This window comes from Sceloporus undulatus, chromosome 1 (genome assembly GCF_019175285.1).
Source record: "Sceloporus undulatus isolate JIND9_A2432 ecotype Alabama chromosome 1, SceUnd_v1.1, whole genome shotgun sequence".
NCBI classification, from domain to species: Eukaryota; Metazoa; Chordata; class Lepidosauria; order Squamata; family Phrynosomatidae; genus Sceloporus; species Sceloporus undulatus.
Window position 1 is genome coordinate 237,181,117 of NC_056522.1, and position 23,629 is coordinate 237,204,745.

Sequence of the window (23,629 nt, forward strand, 5' to 3'; positions counted from 1 at the left end):
TTTTAAATAATTTGCTCCTGGTATTCAGTTCTGGATGGCCTGCTCTTCAAGTGGCCACAAGATAGAATTACTTGGCAGTTTCCCGCTACAGGTTGAAATACTTGGATGGTGTCCCTTCCAGTTTAAGTAGGTCTGGGATTGACATTTCAGAACTGCAGGAACCAATTTGATTGGTCCTGTTACAAGATCTGATTAATAAGATTTCCTTTAGTTGATATTTCCTTTGAGGTGGTGTCTAGTTAGTAGAGCAGTTGCACTATGACTCTGACACCAGGGTTCAGTCCCCTGCTCACCCATGAAACTCACTGGGTGACCTTAGGCAAGTCACATGCTCTCAGCCTCAGGGGAAGGCAATGGCAAGCCTCCTCTGAACAAATCTTTCCAGGAAAACCCAGTGATAGCTTTGCCTTAGTGTTGCCGTAAATTAGAAATGACTTGAAGGCACACAACATCAACAACAAGCAAACCTACAAAGAATAGAATTTAAAAATACAACTCATTGGCCTTCTTTTCACCCCCAAATTTGTAGTTATCTTTTCTGTACATTACTTTTGTAGTATTCAGTTTGCATATGTTGCTGAATGTTGAAATATATCCAGATCTTATTAATGAATAGTGGGTTATAACAGCCTTTGATCTACCGGGCTGAACTGCACTGTGTGTCTTGAATCCTTTCAGGTGTCATATTATCATTGTATCATCTCGTTCTGTTTGTTGTTGTTGTGTGTCTTCAAGTCATTTCCAATTTATAGCAGCCCTATCATGGGGTTTTCTTGACAAGTTTTGTTCAGAGCAGATTTGCCATTGTGGCTACTGTCCTTTGTGATATAATTTCTTGAGGAACTCTAAAGGTGGCAGCTAGTAGCTTGTTATCAGAATACTTTGATATATGGGAACTGTGGTAAAAGGATGTGAAAGCTACAATCTCATGTGCAAGTAGTATAGCTGAAGGCGGGTGGTATACATTTACTGTGCATGAGGTAGATTTGAAATGGAATTGGAATTTGTAAGCACACAAACTCTGCCGTTCTTTTCTGAGAACATTCTGTGTTGTGCAGATGTGGTTTCAACTGCTTTTCTTTTTTCTTCCAAAAGACCAATTTATTTTATTAGGTTTAGCTCTCAGGGAATAACAAAATGTAAAAGTAAGGTCAGTGTAGTACATACAAACTGGTTGAAATTCTACCTGTTTGTCTGTGATTGAATCCCATTGAAATTAGTGGAGGGATTACATTTGAGTAAGCTTGCATACACTGCAATGAACATGTTAACTCTTTATATAGCACCAGCTGTTGGGAGATAATGGACTGAAGAATGGAAAGCTGTGGATATATTTTCATAGTCTCATAGCCATTAGTTACATTTCAGTGATTATATCTCATCTTCATGAGACAAGCACCTATATAGCCCATTTGCCTCACCTTTTGCAGCATGAATAATCAAAGCAGAAAGCCTCTAAGCATGGTTTCTGGTGGCACAGTGGTTAAATACCAATACACAGACATAAATAGCCATTCACAGTCACAAGGCTGTGAGTTCAATCCCAGGCAGGGCTCCAGGGTTGACTCAACCCTACATTCTTCCATAAGTCACTAAAATGCGTACATATCCAGCTTGTTGGGGGCAGTTAGCTTACACTTTGTAAATCACTTAAGGAGTGCTTAAGTGCATCGATAAGCAGTATAGAAATGTACTTGCTATTGCTATTGCTAAGAATTTACTTTTAAAATCTAGGGCTTGTTCCAAACTTGGTAGCCATGGCTCCTTGGTTAACTAGTGGCTCCTTAGTTTATTGGTATTTTGCCTTAATGATCTGATATATTATTATCTTAAAACAGCTAGGGAATTTTGTAGCCTTGTTCTATATTGTTGTGGGTGAATTATATACACATTTCCAATGTAGCTCATGATTTATAGCATGTGTGTTTAGAAATTAAAAAAGAACCCTTTTTCCCTAATTGGTAGTGTCCAGTGATTAATTTCCCTTAATTCTGTTTAAGCCTCTTCCTATAACTTCACCTAAGAACATTTTCATAGTAAAAAAGCTGTCCAAGAGCCCAAAAGTAATCTTGTGGGTAAACTGGAAACCCTGAGTATGCTGAGTAATTTAATCATAATATTGACGTTTTATAAATGTGTCAAGAGGTGCCCAGTAATTTTATTACAGACTGAAAGTGGTTTTTGCATCAGTGATGCTGGAAATGGTTCCCCTTAATCTGCAGCCTAGTTGGAGTATTCAAGGCATTTCTATTGTGAGATGCAGAAAGAGAAAGACAGAAGGAGGGAGGGAGAGGAGAGAGCACATTTGCAGCAACCTCTGCTTAAGAGTCATTTGACATTTGGGCTGAATTATAAAGCCAGCTTCTAAAAATAAAATTACTGAGAGATTATTTAGGCTGCAAATATGAAACTGCAGAACATCTATGTGAGGTGCTTTAATTGCCGTTATTTGTCTTTATCTAATGGGCTGTGTTCTTACCTTTGTCATAGTGATCACATGGAAAATATTTCTGGCTACTTAATGAAATATACAAATCTAGTCACAGGATGGCAATACAGGTAAGTGTGATTTCTTAAAATTTCAGTCCTTCATTATCTGGTTGATAAAATGAAGTTGTCTAAATCATGATCCATATGACTTGTTTTAAAATTCTGCAAAGCTTATAGGGTTGAATTTCTTTTGCTCAGTTTAGAGAAGGAAATCAAACTACAGCTAAAATCTGAAATGGGCCAATAATCTCCTTCATTAGCAAAAGGCATTAATTTCTTCACTTGTTAATTTCTCAGTTTATCTGCAGGGTTTGTCTATTTTACTTTTCAAGGGATAATACAGAGGAAAGAAACATATTAAACAGGTGTAGATTAGAGCATTTGTTAAATGTTAAGTGCAAATGTGAGGCGTGTTTTGATTTTAAACTGAATACTATACATTTTAGAAAAGTATTTTATACATGATAGAAAACTGTAGCCTATTGAAGATTATAGTTAGTATTCAGAGGCATGTGTTGGATTGTATCTATAGGGCATGCCTATACATGGCTGCTCAGAAGCAAGACTCTTCGTTTTCGGTGAGGGATTGCTCCCAGGTTAGTGTGCTTGGAATTGCATTCTCAGTGTATCACTATTGCAGTTTCCTTTTGAACATTTGGAAGGATGTTTTAAAAGGCATGAAATTTTTGCTTTTAATATATCTAACGATACTTGGAGGATGGCCAATATTGCTGCACCTTACCTGTATACGTAGTCTTACTTTTTACTCCAAAATAAGAATGTTATCCAACTTTCACAGAGCCTTAGGAATGCTTTCCCTTTATTTATATAGTTTCCTAAAAGTATGTACTTGAACAGAAAATGCTTCTTGTTTTGTCTTGAATTAGCTCCCTCACCTTACCTTTCTCCCTCAGTATAGTACTTAGTGGTGTTTGCTGAGCCATAAGGAAAAGAGTCCTTATGTATTAGTGTATTCCTTAACTATTAGTGTAGTGTATTAGTTCAATTCTTACTGTATTAGAATCATAGAATCATAGAGTTGGAAGAGACCACAAGGGCCATCCACTCCAACCCCCTGCCATGCAGAAACTCACAATCAAAGCACCCCCAGAAGATGGTCATCCAACATCTGTTTAAAAACCTCCAAAGAAGGAAACTCCACCAGTCTCCGAGAGTGTGTGTTCCACTGTCTAACAGCTCTTACCATCAGGACATTCTTCCTAACATTTAGATGGAATCTCTTTTTGTGTAGTTTGCTCCATGTCTTAGTCTTTTGAGCAGCAGAAAATAAGCTTGCTTCATCCTCAAGTATTGCTTGAATTCTCTCATGTTAGTTACCTGATTCCAAACTGGAGCTTGAAATTTTAAGTGTGCTCACAACTAGCCTGTTCTGTAGTACTGAATTTTCCCAGTTAATTTTATTAATGTTTTGGGAGTGATTAAAATACACCTGCACAAAACTATTGCATCTGTTCTGTTATAGCTGCCCCAGTATTAGTAGCATGACAATTGATATACTATCAGTTTAATTAAGTCTCTTTTTAAAAAATGGAAGCTGTGATATTTCCTTACTACTGGTAGTATTTGATCAAGTATGTGAACCTCCATCAGAGCATAGACTTGAGTTCATTTTATAATCCTTCCATTTGCCTAGCCTTGAACTCTAGAGGCATTGAAAGGCTGGGAAAATATTTCATTGTGTATATTAATGGCCAACCACATGCAATCTATGATTATAGTTCCTAACCTTTTAAAATTTTTATTCAAAACTTGCATAGGGTTTGAATTTCAGAAAAGCATTGTGGTAGAGATACTGCCCTGTTATTACTGTCTCTCTAGTCTAAAGTATCCCATCCTGAGGTGATATGAAACATGCAGGAAGGAAATGCTAGTACAGATATGACAGTGGATCAAGCACATTATGTAGTTTGGCTGGCAATGAAATAATGAATCAAATTATTCTGCAACACATTTAAACAGTCAGCTGCTAGAAAGTTAACTCACTGGTAGAGTCACAATAGTGCTTTGACAAGTTGCTCAGTTATTCATGCTTACTTAAACCTTTGAACGTTCTCTATGTAAAAGCTTGACCTTACATCAGAAAAAGAGCTTATCTGGCTTCTGGGCTGCTGTGAGCTACATGGATTGCCAGGTTTTTATTTTCGATAAATCTGGCATACTGGAGATGAAATATATCTGAGAAAATAAAAGAGTTCCATTCCAAGGAGAGAAAAAGGTTTCAATAGTGAACTAAAGGACAAGATGCCCTGAGCATGTGTAGAGTTCCTTTAGGATAGAAGGACTTCCTTGAGTGCCTAAGAAAGAGAGAGAGAGAGAGGGAGAAAGAAGGAGAAAGAATGAGTCATTGAACTGGCAAGAAGAAACTCAGGCTGTATGGTGAGCTCGTTGACTTGTCTCCATGGCAGGCACAGCCTGTTCTTGGCGTCACAGAATTTTTGACCAGCCAATTTGGCAAGTATTGCAATGCTAATTAAAACTCATAAACTGAAGTCCAGTTGAGAATTTTAATCAGAGAAGACCTGTTGTAACTTACATGGGAGTTGACTAAATTCCTGTTGATTCAGTGGATCTACTCTAATTAGATGTATCACATTGATTTAGGCCATACATTAAAAATGGGTCGATTAATTACCACAAAGCAATTTTCTGTGTTAGAAACAGATTTCGAAGTCTGTCTGTTTTTCAGAGGTGTTTGTTCAACCTGTTGGTCTTACATTATTCATGTGGTCAATTAGTGTTGATGTCATAATGCAATCTCACAATTTGTTTACCAGTCATAGCTGGAATGTTGTGCAAAATACCAATGATTGTTAAAACTGATAAACATAAAAGATCCAGATTACTCAAAAAGCAATGATCTCACCAAAACAACTTGGGAGGCAGCTTTTGCTTATTCCCTCCTCTTCTATATTCTCTAGTGCAAGTACTGTACCCTCATTTTTCTAGTGAGTCCCCAACCTTCCGAAGGACAGTTTCAGAGAGCAAAGAAACTGCAGGAGGACAAAAGAATTTGTAATATTTAGACAGCATTCGTAATTTGTGGAGAATGAAGCCTCTGTCATGTTTGGTTTCCCAACCTCCCTATGTACTGTGAAGCTTGGAAGATCTATCCCCTCCTGCATCACATCTGCATTTTTACTGCTGTTGCTGATGATAGCAAATTTTGAATGCAAATTCTATTATTTGGGAGGTTTTCACAACCTTGGATTTGCGTTTAGATGTTTACACTCTGCTTTCCTTAAAATTACAGGTATTTCGTCTTAAACAATGAAGCTGGCCTCTTGGAATATTTTGTAAATGAGCAGTCCAGAAATCAAAAGCCCAGAGGTACCTTACAGCTGGCAGGAGCTGTGATCTCCCCTAGTGATGAGGATTCCCATACTTTCACAGTGAATGCTGCCAGTGGAGAACAGTATAAACTAAGAGGTAAGAATTTTGTAAATCTGGGTTGCATTATGTTATTTTACCACTGGGGAGCAATCTTGCCTCTTTTTTGGTTAGTGTTGTATATACGTGTGTGTGCATGTGTATGTGTTAGTGTCATCTTTTTGTTTGCTGCTTTATCTGAATGCATACAATATATTATTGAAAAATTAAAGGATTGAAGTTATGTATATGGTTCTTTTTTATTTAAAAAGTGAAATTATCTACAGAATTGAAATAACCATAATATAAATAGTAGTCACTCAAGTTTAATAGTTACTTTTAAAATTGCAGATATTTATGAAGCATTCATAATTTGTGGAGAGTGATGCTTTTTGTCACATTTCATTTCCTCATCTATTAAGCTTGGAAAATCTGTACCAAAAAACATAGCAGAAAAATGTGATTGCTAAGGGAAAAAAATGCTCTTTCTCGGTTGTCTCACTCAAGTGCTTGGATAAATAGTGGAATTTATAGAACAGCAGGAGAGCTGGATTTCCCCTGTGGTCTCTTCCAACTCTATGGCCTGTTACAGACTGCCAAAATAAAGCTGCTTCGGGTCTCTTTGGAGGTATGCTATTTAAATGACGCATGGGTCCTAAGAGTCTGGAGGTCACACCAAAGCCACACTCCATTCCTAAGCACTGGCGTGCAGCTTTGGTGCAGCTTCCGGATTCTTCGGATGCATGCATCATTTAAACAGCATACCTCCAAAGTGATCCGAAGCAGCTTTATTTTGGCAGTCTGTAACAGGCCTATGATTCTAATAATTGATTCTTTGTGGCTTAATCAGAGCTGCCTTCATATTTTGCACGTTTGCGTGTAGGCATGAATTTATTGCTAGGATGTGTAGATATGTAGCCAAGCCTCTTCTCAATAGGTGTATCCTCTCTTTATTTCCTACTTGCCTTTTTCGAAGGAGGAGACACAGAATGAGATGAAGCTTAGGTGTGGGAGGGCATCTGTTAGAATCCAGATATGAACACTAAGATAAGCATCTGAAAGATGCCTGAACCAGTGTGTTCACTTTCAGTCTGTCTCTGAAAGTCTGAGGAACTGGTTAGTCCTTATATCACTGTTGACAGATATACTGCATCTTTCATCATGTGAAAGTTGGCATTCTATTAAAGATGAAGTATCCTCCCTCCTATAGTTTCTGTTCATAGTTAAACAAATACCTACTTGGCCTCCTATTAGTAGTCTCAATTTGAGGAAACCAGTTGAATTGATTTACATAAGTATTGACTGACTTTTCAACAATTAATTTGATGGTTCCAGTCTAGGAAGACTACTAATAGGATGCAAGCCATCAGGTCAGATCCAGCATTTAATTCTGCTAGTATTAACATTGCCTGAACAAAGTTTTATTCAGAATATTCCAGTTGATGGAAGGTGATCTTTTCTGGCCATTTTTGACCGATTTCTCTCCCCCCCCCTCACACACCCCTCCATCTTTCCATTCTCCCATTCCTATATCATTTTACCTGCTGCATTAAATGACCCCCAACTCTCTGAAATAGTATTTTGGAGACAGGGAACTGCTGATTGGAAGAATGAATCAGTTACAATTGCCTCTTTATTTTACCGGGACAAAGTACTGCTTTGTCAGAAATCTTTCACAGATAGAAGGAACCTTTCTGTTTGCAGGAGGCAAATGTTGTATCTGGGTCTTTCTCCCAAACCCATCTTTTGCCATCAGAAATATTTGTTATATTAAAGATCACTCATAATTACCCATTCACACTTCATTATTGAAGTCACTTATGAAGCAAAATTTTTACATTCAGCACAGAAATCTTGTAATTTTTTTCTCTTGCTTTGTCATGTTGAGAACATGAGCAGAATGGGGGTGGATCTGAACTTGTATCGCCATAGATCTTTTACAGTGCCATGGATATGCCTCAAATGTTTCCCGCCAAAGGTCCTTTAAGAATGGATACAAATTTATATAGGTACAAATGAAAATAATGAAAATTCATCTTAAAAACATATGGTTGTTGTTGTTAACCACCCTCAAGTTGATCTCAACCCATGGTGACCTTGTGAATGAGATACCTCCAAGACTTCCTATCCTCCACTGTCCTGCTTAGTTCCTGCAAATTCATATCCATGATCTCCTTAATAGAGTCCATCCATATGTACCTGGAAACAATATAAAGAATATTTCACCTACGTAATCACTGGAAAGGGTTTATATACAACATCACATAGCACCTATTTCTTTTAGCTCATTTATTAATCAGTGATGCCATTAGTGGCGTGATGACTGCACCAGGTGACAGCCTGAGAGGGTGACCACTGCTTTTCAAATATCTGCATTTTGACAGAAATGGTCTGTGGCATTTGCCAGTCTCTGTTTACAATGCTGTAAGAGATGGCGTGAGAAGGGTGAGGCAGAGGAGAAAAGAGAGGCTCCAGATCTTTTTAATATTATTTATATTTTCTTTAAAAACATTCAGTTTTAGCAAATTTTAGCAAATGATGCATATGTTGTGCTGTGCTGATGATATTGTAATTTAAAAGTATATTTTTAAATTTTCCTAGTTGTTTATGTCACAACTATTACCATTAGATTCAGTGATATATGGGCGTTATGATTTATGAATAACAGTACAAAAATTTACTAAGGATTCTGTATGGTATGTTATGGGAAGAGGTTGATTGGAGGGTAACACCGTGAGTTACTGCACCAGGTGACACCACTGTTATTAAGTCTGTCTATATCAAAGTACAGAAAGAATTGTGTTTCAGATGTGTTGTTTTTTTACTTGAGGGGAAATAATTCAACATTGATCTGTTTCTTTTTTGGTTTCTAATACTAAGCATACCATAGTCTGCAGTGTGCTGCAGAATCATTTGCAGTGAATTATGCATGTACAGAGATAAAATGCAGTCATTCAGATTAAGAGAGAGAGAGAGAGAGAGAGATGGCTCAGGTCATACCTATCCACATTTTTCACACTGGAAGTGAAGATACCTAAACAGAACTCCACTTGAAATAAATGATTGTATTTCTTGTTGCTTATGTATGACTTTTCTTTTTTCTTCTACCCAGCTACTGATGCCAAAGAACGGCAGCACTGGGTCAGCAGGCTTCAAATATGTACACAGCATCATACTGAAGCAATTGGAAAGGTACTATCTGTAACCCATACTGTAACCTGTGGAATTACAGTTGTTTAAATGATCATAAGTTTCTTTAAAATGGTCTGTTTTTAGTTGTATTTTTAATGTTAAGCTACAGATATAGGGATACACTTGTCGCATCTTGCTGGCTATTCTGAAGTCAGAAAAGGAAACACAAAAGAGAAAAGTGTGTTCATGCCCATGAGGGCATGGGGGGGGTGGGGGAGAGGGTAAGCAACGCTGATGGATGCCATTTCTATGGTTTGAACATTGTTTCATGTTTGGTCAAGACCTGAAAATATTTATAAGTTAGCAAATTTTCAGATTTTTCTCATTCTTGACAGTATTCTTGGCATGCGCTCAAGCTGCGGGGAGCGTGCGGGGCACAAAGGGCAGCGCATCCCATCCAGATGAATGGGGCACGCGTGCGCTGCCACGCTGCCGCATGCACGAGCCCCATTCAAATGAATGGGGCTCGAGCATAGGCAGAATTCGCCTTATGCAGGGGGTCCGGAACGGATCCCCCGCATAAGGCAAGGGTCCACTGTATATCTAAGAATGTACATACAGTCGGCCCTTGTTATACACGGATTTTTTATACACGGATTCAAGCATACACGGTTTGAAAATGTTCCAAAAAAGTATAAATTTACCTTGATTTTCCATTTTTTATAAGGGACACCATTTTGCTATGTCATTATATTCAATGGGACTTGAGCATACACGGATTTTGTTATACACGGGAGATCTTGGAACCAAACCCCAGCGTATAACAAGGGTCCACTGTAGTCTGAAAAGGTGGAGATGTTGTTAATTAGTTTGTAAATATTTCCTAATGTATATATTTGTTCACCAGAACAATCCTCCTCTGAAATCTCGCAGCTTCTCCCTTGCATCTCAAGGAAGTGGCTCTCCTGGGGTGCAGAGAAGGCCCAGCCAAAATGCAGCTTCTTTTTTTAATGTTGGCCATCACCGGTTACCAACTGGGAAGAGAATTCCCATTCTCCAGCCAGACCACTTAATTGATGTACGAGAGGTTAGTATAAATAAAATCTTTTATTGGTTTCTTTGGAAGATTGCTTTGACTCTGGATGCAAATAATCTCTGTACCATACAAAAATAAGTTCTCTAGATATTCATAGTTCAAGATGTGCACATACTACTCTTCAGTATTTGTTGGGGGTTACAGGTTTTTTGTTTGATCTATATTAATGTAAAAAAAAATATAAAGGAATCCTGTGACACTGAACAATTCTGAAGTCAGTGAGAACTTATAAAAAGGAAATGCTGTCTTAAGCTTTCCTGGACTCCAGTCTGTCTTCAGATGCTCATACTCGAAAAATTTCTCATCTCAAAGGTGCTATAGGCTTCCTTTATGTCTTTTTATGCTGAAACAGATGAATACACTAATTAGGATACACTGTAGAAAAGCATTTATAATATTTATTTCTCTTTTTGTATATTTTTTGCATATCCCCATGGGTTTTTAGAAACAGAACTCAAGTCTGTTCTGAGACAACAGATAGGTGTAACAGAAAATATTTTAAAGAGATGCATGCAACGTTTTACAAAGAGTACTATGAATAGTATAATTTGGGCTTGTAAAAGTTTCTCCAGTGTTCATCCAGTATGCCTTTTTCTATTTAGCTGATGGTAAACATGTAATAGGGAACCAGCATGGCTTGAACGTTGAACATCAACTCTGAAAATCAAGGTTCAAATTCCAACAACCTTAGAAATCCAGTGAGTGACTTTGGGCAAGTCAAATTCTCTCAGCCTCAGAAGTGGGCAAAGGCAAAATCTCCTCTGAACAAATTGTGCCAAGAAAATCCAATGATATGTTCACCTTAGGGTGCCATAAGTCCGAAACAACTTGAAGACACACACAACAATAATAACAACGAATAATGCTAAAGCTCAGTAGAGGCATAGTCATTCCTGATTTCTTAAATACAGTTAAGAGATAAAGAGTAGCACCTCAGTGGGTCTCATAGTATCCCTTCTCTCTTTCCCTTTCCCTTGAAGCATTGATAACAAATCTTATTTGATAAGATTTGGGCTATATTGAAGGCTTCCTTCAATGAGGATACAAGTGATTCCCATCCATCATTTTGAATGAGTTCTGTGCGAGATGAGTTGTGCAGTCCCAGGACTTTGACAAGTTACTGAAAGCAGAATAGCAAATATGATTTCAGTTATGCTGTAACATATAATGCTTCTTCAGTCTCCATTCTATATAATTTAGATGCTTGAAGAAATTCTTTTGTGCCTTCAACTCGTTCAGCTTACAGCTACCCTAAGGAAAACCTCTCATGGGGTTTTCTTGGCAAGAGTTGTTCAGAGGAGGTTTTCCATTGCCATCTTTTGAGGCTGAGAGTATGTGACTTGCCTAAGGTGGGTTTCATGGTTGAGTGGGGAATCAAACCCTGGTTTCCAGAATTGCAGTCCAACACTCAGATGACTATGATTATCACAAGTTCGGATAAACGGCAAAGGAATGGTTACGTTGAGACTTTTAAATCTGAATTAATTTGAATAGCAAAGTGTTTTAACTAAATGAGGGTTTTGCTAAAGTTTCAGATAACTAAAGTGTTTTGTTTTGTTTGTGTGTAGAAGATGTATCAAGCTGAGGGACAGCAGAGAGACCTGGTAAGAAGCATAGAATGTCTTCCTGCTTCTGGCCATCTTTCTTCCTTGGACCAAGATTTGTTGATGCTCAAGGCAACTTCCATGGCAACCATGAATTGTTTAAATGATTGCTTCCACATTCTCCAGCTACAGCATGCATCACAACAGAAAGGATCCTTGCCTACTGGTGAGTTATGTTTGCTCTGTTATGTTCTATTATTTTAAGGTAAAATTAAAAGTAATGTATTTTATTTTTATTGATAACTCTAAGCAATTGCTAATCATCTAGGATGTACCATATGCACATGCATTACTCTGAATTTGGGATTATGCTTGGTTTAAGCAACTGTTAGTACTGTTTAGCCTTTATTTTAGGGGGTTGTTGTTGTTATGTGCCTTCAAGTCATTTCTGACTTATGGAGACCCTAAGGCAAACCTATCATGAAGTTTTTTAGGCAAGTTTCTTCAGAGGGGGTTTGCCATTATCATCTGAGGCCAAGAGAGTATGACTTTCCCAGGGTCACCCAGTAGGCATCCATGGCTGAGCTGGGGAATTTTGAACCCTTGTGTCCAGAGTCATACTTCAGTGCTCAAACCACTACACCATATTTCATGGTATTTCATAAATTCGTGGGAAGTCTGAGTGCAATACTGACACTTACCATAGTATATTCTTCTTAAATTCTTATCTTAAAAGGTATTTGATATCATTTTCTAGGAAATGGAAGTAAGAACTTTACAGTGTAGTCCTATCATCTCTGGAATAGTGATAGATAAGAAATCCTCCTCAAAATCATTTTCTCCTAATGCTTGCAATTAGAAGGACATTGCTTTAAACCCATTGGAGGTCTCCCATCCAAGTAATAATCAGGCTGACCCTGCTTATCTTCCAAGATCAGATGGGATCTGGTGCCTTTAGGGTATTTAGACACTAAAGAAACTAGAATGTAGCAATCAACAGTTGGGGAAAAAACAATGAGATAAGAATCACTAAGCAATCTCATGATTTATGGTCTCCTTTGAGGCCGCAGCACACTTGGATTATGGCTTTGCCCACATGACAGTGTGGTTTGCATCCCACTCTTTGTATGGAGCTTGTACCCCAAAATGTTGGTACTGTGTATAAAGCTAATGTTACTTCCTTTGTTGAGGGATAAGGGACTGTTCTTTTCAAAGTGTTGTGACTGGATAATGAAGCCACTGATTTGAACAACCTTACTTGGAACTGAAGGGACTAAGCTTTCCTCATGCATCATTCTCCTTACCAAGACTAGAAAACCTAAAATGTGGCTCTCGTGTACAGTACAGTACCTGATTAGAAAATTATGGAAATAGTTTCTTAATGTGAGTGCAGAAAGACTCAAAACCCTCTACCCCACTCCTCCCCCTAGTATGAGGCCTCCCTCCCCCAAAATTCAACATTGGCACAGGAAGATTGTTCTTAGGTCTCATTTTCATTCAGATTGTTTCTAGAGATAGTGTGTTTTAATTTGTATTTAAAGGCGCGTTATAGACGGGCCTTTAATACGCCCCCGTCACGTGCTAAGGGTTGGCCGAGGACCTAGCGTCCATACTGGCCTCACCCCTAGCACGTGACAGGGGCGTAAAGATGGCAGCGCCCTATACACACGGGCACCGCCATCTTTACATGCTGGACGCGTTGCGTCCGCATGTGTCGCCCCGGAAATGACACCGCAAATGCGCCCCTTGCGCTTTGCGGCGCCTCTTCCGGGGCCTGAGAAGGAGCACGATTTCTGTGCTCCTTCTTGGCAGCGTCCAGGAGCCGCACCATTTAAAGGCTGCGGCTCCTGGACAGTGCAAGCGGCGGCGGCAGCAGACTGCCGCAATCCGGCGGTCTGTAATGCGCCAATGTGTCCATTTGAATTTGTGTCTTCTTTGTCTGCTATGAAATTCATAGTGTGCTTTGTTTTTTTCCAAATAAAATGGATTTAAACCAGTGCAAGGCTCTTAATGAAACAGAACAGTGATTGTTATGCATTCAAATGAAATGTCACACAATTGATATGCATAATAGGAAAACCATTTCAATGCCTTCAGTGCCTTGGGCTTCTGATACTCCCACTTTGCTGCAGTTGGCTAGCATTTTAGCAATATGAGAAGTTCAGTCAACCCAGATAGCTGCTGTTAAATGAATTCCTCCATTTTGTATGGCCTAATAGCTAAGCTTAGACGCCAACACTGTAAGCCAGAGATGCCAAGTTACCAGTAATGTTTATGTCCCAACCTGCCTGTTCCTTTATTCAAGTTTATGTATGTGTTTCTTTTACTAGGACTTCATTAGAGTCTATGTATACTAGCCTTTGAGGACAGAATGGAACATTTTCATTATTGATGAGGAATTGTATCCATTCTGATAGATTAGCTGGGAGGTAATTTGAGATACCAGAATCATTAAATGAATGGGTGACAGTTTTCCAAATGCTACAGCTTTGACTTTCCAGTCATTGCTATAGAGCAAACTTCTGCTTCCTCCATGAAAAATGTAGTATCTCTTATCCACTCCACCAAACAAATTAACCAACAAAACCACTGGAAAAATACGTTTAGGATTAGCCTTTCTTCCTGGAAATAAATTACATTTTGCAGTTGTTTTTTTCTGTAATAGTATTGTGAGAATGTTGGTACAGCAACCTGTCCAAAAGGATTATGTAACAACCCAGTCTTATTGGGTTATTTATCTGGTGTCTGATTACACCTTTCATAACACCATCTCTTTCTCCTCCAGAGCAAGTTGTGGGTGTCGTCATTGTCCAATCACAGGCCTCATTCTAATGATCCGAGAAGGTGGTGTTCTTCTGCACCTACCTTTTTTTTTGTTACTGTCGAGCAAGTTTAGTTGCTTTTTGTCTTTTTTAGGGGGTGGGGGCAAAGCTAATGACAACAATTGTTGTTGCTGTTTTTATTAAATCCTGCCACTCCTAGAAGATGAGTAAATTTCAGCGTAAACTCTCTTTTGCTTCAGGAACAAGTATCAGTTGGTTGGAACCCAAGATCTCCCTGCCAAACCACTTCAGAAATGGAACAGATCAAAATTTTTCAGCTGATCAAAACAAGCCATCATCGGTCAGAGAGGAACAGTCGATTTCAGATTCCAGTCAGCTAACTGGGGTAAGGTAATGTGAAATCTTGGGCTCTGTGTTTTGTCTTTTCACCTCTTCATTTGAGGAAATGGACTGTTTAGCCTTATGACAAGGTGACAGTTTTTGAATCATGAAAAATTCTGGGTTTCAGCTGATATTTAAGCAGAAGAAATAACACAGTACCAGAATTTCTACCCTTTTTATAAATTTTATTTTGTCATTAGCAAGTGTAGGAAAAAATGGAAAAACAAACTTTAGTAAAAACATAAAGTAAATTGGTTTAGTAGCATATTTTAATAGAGTTGCAAAGCAAAACCCAGGTTAAACAGTAAAAAAAAAATTACAAAAATATCCAGATGTCTCAAGCTGTCTGATTCATAAATACAAAACATTCAGATTACTGCAGGTCTCTGAATGTGTTTTTGTTTAGCTCGCTGGCTAAGCATTATCTCCAGTATTTTTGCTTTTAGTAGTCAAATAATGTTTTAAAACGTGTGAACCAGATTGTCAAGATGAGTTCTTGATTCCTATTCAGGATAGAAGAAAAGTAGGATAAAATAAAATGTCCCAAGGGTAGAAGTACAGTCCCTCTATATGAATCAGAAATCTCACGCTAAATTTGGTGATAGAAATGGTACATTTTAACAGGAGGATATATCACCTAATATAGGGCCCATACAGACAGGCCAAAATAAAGCTGCTTCTGGTCACTTTGGAGCTATGCTGTTTAAATGATGCATGCATCCTAAGAGTCTGGATGCCGCGCCAAAGCCATGCTCCAATCTTTAGAACTAGAGTGTGGCTTTGGAGCAGCTTCTGGACTGTTAGGACGCATGCATCATTTAAATAGCATACCTCCAAAGTGACCAGAAGCAGCTTTATTTTGGCTTGTCTGTACAGGGCCAGAGATACAAAAGTCATTTTTAAAAATGAATTGCATGTTAAGAGTATTATAAGGATGACACTATAAGAATAGGAGATCTCATTGCATACTTGTCCTTTCTAATATTGAAAATATTTTTAATTGAAACAGTAGTGCAAAGAAAAATGGAAGAGTTCAAATCATAGAAGATATAAATAGGTACACTGATACAATTTTTTTACATTAATGTTTTTATCATATGAATTATTTTCAGGAACATCTTCATGAATGAAAATTGTAACAACCAAGGAAGGCTCCTCCCTTTCCTCTTTAGTGAGAGAGACTACTATTTCTTCATGTCTTCCTTTGAATGTGGAAACTAAGGGGCTCAGCAGATGGCCCTTAAGGGACAGTTCCGTGCCGCCCGTTTCCTTGCCGGATCGGGGCTGCAGCAACCACACGCCGTGGCCGCAATCTACGGTGTAAAAAAGAAGCCGCAAAAAGTAGCTCCTTTTCACGCTGTGGATAGGGTGCCATAGCAGCTGCAGATTTTTGCCGCTCCTTTGGTGCAGCGCATTTAACCGCTGTGCCAACAAAGCACTGTGACACCTCCCACCAGTTGGGTGCGCAACGTGGTGCTGATGTGGGGGCAACCAGCGTGCATATGCCAGGCCCACCATACCAGCATATAATGCTGGTCTGTAAAGGCTCTAAGTGATTATTTACCAGCTAGATTAAGGCGTGTGCTTATGGGAGCCAAATCTAAAATTTCATTACAACTTTCTCTTTAATCAGTTTGTTCAAAACAAGAAGCAGAGTCTGTATCAGTGGCATCCTCTAGTGGATGGATTGGGATAAAGAGTATTGATGAACTTGCTGAAAATTTAGCTTCTGTTAGCACTGTGAAGAGGCAGTGCAAGAGGGGAGTCTTTCTCCCCTTGCACTTGCTGAATATATAGGGATTCAGAGCTCAGGGATTGAAAGCCTTATACCTAGATGAGCAGGTCAGTTACTTTTACTTTTCCCACAGTTCATTTTTTTAAACACTGAAAACCTTCAGTATCTTAAGATTTTTTTCATGATCATATTTTTTAAAAACTTGCATTTCCTCCATCAAATAAATGACATTTGCAAATTTGAGGAAGTTTTCAGTGCTACTGTTAGTATAAAAATGAACAAAACAGAATTCTCACATACACCTGCTTCAAATCTCAAAACATAGATTGCAATGTATCTTGAGGACAGCAGAGGTACTACATAGTACCATCAGTTAGATAAGCCTAGTTGATACTACCAGGTAAACCATGCCTTATACTATCAGAGAGTATGTAGTACAAAAACAGAGTAAAACTGGGATGACAGACAGGTCTAACCTGTGGGGAAATTTTCCTCAAAATCTAATATGATGATGATATAGATCATGAACATGCAGGTGCTGGCTAGGGCCTGTAGAGGAAGCAGGGAACAGAAATGCAAAGTTATGGCACAGTTCTCAAAACCTACCAAAGCAGTGTGTGTCAGTATAAAGCATTGACAGGTACTTCAGTAGATCGTGTGAATTCACTTAAGTATTTAAGAATACTTAAAACAGACTATTGTGGAGCATGGAGTGGGACTCTGGTGTTTCACATGTTTGAATATCCTTGGGTCTGAGGCTGTGCTGCTTCCTCCAGTTAAAAAAAGTTCAGCATTTCCCCTGAATTGGTAGATTACATAGTGTTTAAGTGGCTAGAACCCCTCTTTGTGTAGTTTGTTGGCTTGTCTTTTTGTCTTTGTCTTCAGCCTGTCTCTTCCAAGAAGGCTTGTTTAACTGAGGTGAGATGTGATACTGAAGCTATCATTCCCTTTGTGCTATAGGAGCTAACAGAACATTGAGTCTGCCAGGCTAGGTCATCTTACTAAACTTTCCTGTTATACTTGGTCTGTAGCAGTTATGTAGTTACTTAACCAGTTAGAGCAGCAGTTCTTTTCTGGAGATCACATTGCCAGTTCTACTGCTCAGGTACCCCCTGCTACAAACATAAAATTAAACTGTTGATTTCTTCCCCTGAGGACTGGTAAATCTTGTCTGCCCTGCAGATATCTTGCAACATTTTAAGTTATGCCAGACAGCTCTAGGAGAAGTTATTATTACCTAAGCTGGACCAGTTTAAGCTCTTGCATTGCTGGTGCTAGAAGCATGAAGCCATTTCAGAAGCTAAGAACCCATATGCAGAGTCATCTGGAGGCATGTGTAGTAAATATGAGAAAAAGTGCAAGTAAAAAAAAACAATAATGGGATGTGGTGGCTCAAGTGGGTAAGACGCTGACTGTGTTGATTGGAAGATCGGCATGTTAGCAATTCGAGGTCTGGGTGCCGAATGATGGGGTGAGCTCCCATCACTAGTCCCAGCTTCTGCCAACCTAGCAGTTCGAAAGCATGAAAATGCAAGTACATAATTAGATACTATTCCGATGGGAAGGTAAACAGTGTTCTATGCAGTCATGCTGGCCATATGATCACAGAGTAGTCTCTGACAATGCTGCCTCTTCAGCTTAGTAACAGAGATGAGCACCGGCCCCTATGGTCGGACACAACTTGACAAGCTTGTCAACGGAGAATACCTTTACCTTTTACTTACAAAAAAAACAACCCACAAAAAACAACAGAACTGTAGAGTACTATCTCTGATGTATTCTTGATCAGTTTACTATATGCTGAAACGTACCTGTTTATGTTCACTGAACATAGGTCACTGAAGATAAGTCATGGATACTGAGTATAAGAACCTTGAATTTTTAAAAAGGAAAAAAAAACCTACTGTTGGTTGCTAGAGGAGAGACCATCTTCAGGTTATCTTCCTAAATCTTGAAAGCCAGGATAAAGAATACTTCCTGTTAAATTATCCCCTTAGACACATAATAACGTGTTGAAACTGCATTTGTTGAATTCCCACCAGTATTGCAAAAGATTTAGGTTTTCTGAATACATTGATAACCGATTTAAACTTATCACTATCAGCTTTACTTGCTATTGGTCTGATTATTAGTCTCATTATTAGAAAGGAAATGGTAACTATCTGCTAGTTGTGAACAGAATCTAGAAATAAAAAATATATATATTAAATTACATTTTCACCCAGTGAAGTACATTTTCACCCTTTCACAGGGAAGTGGGAGCTAGTGTATGTATATATATTGAACAATAATGTGTCCTTCAGTCTCAGGACAACTACTAAGGTGCTGTTTTTGGTTGCAAATAGTAAAAGATTTACTTGATTGAAGCCACAATCCTATACATCAAGGGTGGTGTATTATGGCCCACCAGATGTTGATTCATGCCATCACTCAATATAATACAATATACAATATTGTATTTTCTATTGTACAATATGATGTACATCTGAGTATAAATTGATAAATTGATATTAATAATTTCAGTCCACTAAAACTTATTGAGTTTTTAGATTTAACATGAGAAATGACTTGTCATTTGTGGGATTTGGAAGAATGACTAAACTGTTCTGCTTAGAAGGAAGTTGAATTCGGTTGTAAAGCCACAGTACTTTGGGATGGTAAATTATTTGACGTGTCTTTTGTTTTTTGGGATTTACACTAGGAACCAGAGGAAATAAACCCAGATGAAGAGGTAGAAGATACATGTGATAATAAAGAAGATGACCTTGGAGCTGTGGAAGAGCAACGTAGTGTTATCTTACATCTTCTGTCTCAACTCAAACTTGGCATGGACTTAACAAGAGTAAGTGACTGAAACATTAATCTTTCTGAAATTGAGAAGGATGCACTTCTGTAAACTGCAAGTTGACCCTTCCAAACCGGATATGTCCTGAGAATTTAATTAACTTGGAGGTTAGCCATCATATCAGTAGATGAGCAAAAATAACTAACAGTGTACAGTTTGAAAGTCATGCCTACTGCTTGAGTTCAAATAAGCCTCATAACTGCTCTTAGAACTGCTCATTATATGTTTCAGGATGTGAAATTTTTGTGATGATTTTTCATAGCATTTTTAAGGATACACAATACATTGTATTTCCTGTTTTTTATAGTAGCTATTTTTTTTAAGGGATGCAGTGGCTTAGTGGTTAAGATGTCAATTCTGATGATCAGAAGATTGGCAGTGGTGGGCCTCAAACTGCCAACCTTCCACCCTTACAATCGTCAGAATTGGCATCTTAATCACTAAACCACTTTATCCCAGTTGCTTTGCTTGTAACTGAAGTTGTATAAAAATATAAATCCAGCTCAGGATTTGAATTAATATAGATCTCTTTTTTCAATTGCAGGTGGTTCTTCCCACTTTTATTTTAGAGAAACGCTCTTTGTTGGAAATGTATGCCGACTTCATGTCTCATCCAGATCTCTTCATTGCTATTTCAAATGGCACTAACCCTGAAGAGAGGATGATTCGCTTTGTTGAGTATTACCTCACTTCCTTTCATGAAGGTCGCAAAGGGGCTATTGCAAAAAAGCCATACAATCCAATCATTGGTGAAACATTTCATTGCTCGTGGAAGATGGCGAAGAGCCGCGTACCATCTGACACAAGTAGTACCTCTTCATCCCATTCCCTTTCTGAACAAGGGACTGTCTCAGATGAGTCACAGGACCAAACAGACTGTTACACTGTCAGATTTGTAGCAGAACAAGTATCTCATCATCCTCCAGTCTCAGGGTTTTATGCTGAATGTGTGGAGAGGAAAATGTGTGTTAACGCTCACGTCTGGACAAAAAGTAAATTCTTAGGCATGTCGATAGGAGTGACAATGGTTGGGGAAGGTAAGTGGAAAATACTACAGTTAATCACTTCTCTATTTCATAATGAATTAATTGGGAAAAAAGATTGATCAATATGGAAATCCAGTACAGTGCTCCCACGTTATATGTGGGAGCGGTTTATGTGGCTTCCAGCATACACTGGAAGTCTGCACCAGAAGAAGCCTTGGCACACCAGGAAGAGGTAATAAGGTGCATGCCCGTGGTGCGCACCCTGTGGTGTGCTGTGGGCACGAACCCCATTACTTCTAATGGGGCTTGACTTTATGCGTTTTTTCCCTTACACTGGGAGGGGTCCAGAACGGATCCCCGCGTAAGGGAAGGGCACACTGTATAATGAAACTTTGATGTTTTGCGGGTTATCTAAACCATTCTTTTAATTCCAAGGATGAGCTACATTTATTTATTTATTTATTTATTTCATATGCAGCACTTCTCCAAGATGGGACCGAAAACACATTAAAATATTTATAAAAATTTCAAAATAAATCTAAAAACACCACATTAAAACACTATGAAATACTATAAAACTGATTTAAAAGTATACAAAAGTTAAAAACAGATAAAACATACCTTTACATTAAAAACCTTCCCTGCATAAGCATTAAAAAGCTTCCTTAAATAAGAATATTTTTGCCCGCCAGCAAAAAGAAAGCAGGGAGGCCTAGCCTCCTGTGGAAGGGAGTTCCAGAGGGTGGAAGCAGCCACCAAGAAGATTCTGTTTTGTTTCCTTGCCAGGTGACCCTGAGAGAAAGCCCTTCCCTAATGATTTTAAAACTCTGGCAAACCTTTTGAATACCTGTGATCAACTTAGATATCATGAGTCCAGCCAAAATGTTTATTCCTATTAATCATAGGCAAAGAAGAAAAATCCCCAATGTGATTCAGTATAATAAAATGTCCATTGACATAGGCACTGTAGAAAAAGGTAATATAAGTCATTTAAAAACACAATTTAAAATTACATCTAAACCTCCCCCCCCCCCCCCACATTAAGACTTTTGAAGCCTTCAGAGTTTGCATTCTAATTTGTTTTGATGTTTTAAACACTGTAACAAATATTTGTGTTCATTTGATCACAGGTAGATTATTATGTTCTGAGTTGGTGAATCACTACACTGTATCACAGAATGAGACAGCAGATGTTCTTTAAGACAAGCATACAGTTGGAAGCACAATAGATAGTGTACTAAATATGGTTATGCAGCCCTTGTGGCGCAGTGGTTAAATGCCTGTACTGTAGCCATTTGCTCACAAACCACAAGGTTGTGAGTTCAATACCAGCGAAAGGGCTCAAGCTCGACTCAGGCTTGCATCCTTCCGAGGTCGCTAAAATGAGTACCCAGATTGTTGGCGGCAATTAGCTTACACTTTGTAAACGCTTAGGGAGTGCTTAAATGCACTGATAAGCGGTATAGAAATGTACTTGCTATTGCTATTTCCACAGATGCATAATCTGTCTCTTGCAGAGATGCAAAAATACCTACTCTTCTAAAGACAGTATTTATTTATTTATTTCAATGTTTATACCCTGCCCTGTATCAAAGATCTCAAAGAAGCTTAGAAAAAGTATCAGAACAAGTTACACATTCAACAATAAGATACTCAAATAAATTAAAAACATAGTAAAGTGCAGTAATAAATGAAAAACAGTTTCAAAAGGTTTTTTGAATATTGAAAACTTTGTATGCAATATTTAGGATGACTTAGTGAGACCCAAAGGCTTTGATGAACAGCCAAGTTTTAACCTGGTGCCTAAATGCCATGAGAGATGGCACAAGTTGGTCCTCCAGTGGGGATGCATCGCACGATCAGGGTGCCATGACTGGTCCCATGTTCCAACACTATGTATTTACCTCATTGGTGGAACATGGAGGAGGGTTAGATTGCTGTCTATTTGATACTTCAATCAGCAGTCACTAGCTGCAGCTTCTGAGTCTTCTTCAAGGGCAGTCCTATATAGACCACATTACAGTAGTCTAGCCAGGAGGTTACCAGTGCATATAATGAATCCTGTAGAAAATTGCTGAAATCTTAATTCTGTTAAAAGGTGGATAGGTAGCATTAGAAAGATACCTTGCCATCTTACTGTCTTTTTAGCAGCACAAAACCACTAGAATGATTGGTTGTTACTTATGGTATTACAGTCCAGAAACAGATGGAATTTCTCAGTTTGCTCTTTAAAGCTGGGCTGAAATACAGATGTGGCTGCCTGCTCTGTTCATTTTGTTCTGTGGCGTAGATAAACCTACTTCTGGTCATGAATCAGAAACATTTTCTACATTCTAATTTTCTCCTTTCTGTGAGTATTATTTGAATAACCAAGCTGAGATTTTGGAAACTGCTTAGAATAAAAATATGAGCGGATTGGTGTAAACAATATCTCATCTGATTCTGAGCTGATTAGAAAGCTTGATCCATGGAAAGCCATTTCCAAAAGAGCTTGATCGTGGTGGTGAAAAATCTAATGAATTTGGCTGAATGGGAATTTCTGATTGGTTGAGATTAGGCTGATAAGTCCTTTTTAATTCATGGTCTCTGTGCACTTTGGGATCTGCCACTGGCTGGAACAACATTTTAGAAATTTCCAAGAGCAGCGTTCCCCAAACTCCAAATGTCTTGAAATATACATAATTTACACAATTCCTGACCAATGTCCATACTGGCAGGGGCTGCTGAAAGTTGTAGTGCAAAACATCTGGAGGCTACCAGGCTGTGGAAACCTGTTTTAGAGTTTAGGTGAATGCTCTGCCTTCTGCCCTGAAACAGGAAAGCACTATAGTTTCTGCTTGGTTTTCTCCACAGTTTGTTTTTGACTGCTATCTCAAAAGTACAACTATTTCCAGAGATGATATTTTATAATACAGAGTTTTGTATGTCATGAATAACTGGAAATTTCTTGGCAGTATCAGCTAATATTCTAACATAGTCTCTCCTATTTTCTTCAAAGCTCTGAGAGTACATGTTTGTATTTTAAAGAAAAGCAACTTTCTTGCTTTCAAGATTGATGAGATAATTACAGTGGTTAGGTGATCTTGTAAATATTAAATTAGAAAAGGCTTGTGGTTTTATTTTCAGAAGGGTTGTCTTTATCTCCTTATATGATCACCTTTTACTGATCCTTATATGTTTATTTGACCATTGCATGCACTGTGTTTCATTGTTTCTTCTCCACTTCTCCTTTGTCTTATATAATTTCAGT

General features: G+C 38.4%; 1 protein-coding gene across 1 annotated transcript in view; it reads left to right on the forward strand.

Moving 5' to 3' along the window:
• OSBPL11 (oxysterol binding protein like 11) overlaps positions 1-23,629 on the forward strand; it is a 65,192-nt gene that overhangs the window by 31,705 nt on the left and 9,858 nt on the right. The window contains exons 2-9 of the mRNA XM_042474214.1: positions 2,491-2,559; positions 5,762-5,937; positions 8,990-9,069; positions 9,917-10,096; positions 11,674-11,875; positions 14,672-14,817; positions 19,250-19,390; positions 19,938-20,430. Coding sequence (XP_042330148.1) covers positions 2,491-2,559; positions 5,762-5,937; positions 8,990-9,069; positions 9,917-10,096; positions 11,674-11,875; positions 14,672-14,817; positions 19,250-19,390; positions 19,938-20,430 — 1,487 coding nt within the window. The remainder of the gene's footprint in view (positions 1-2,490; positions 2,560-5,761; positions 5,938-8,989; positions 9,070-9,916; positions 10,097-11,673; positions 11,876-14,671; positions 14,818-19,249; positions 19,391-19,937; positions 20,431-23,629) is intronic.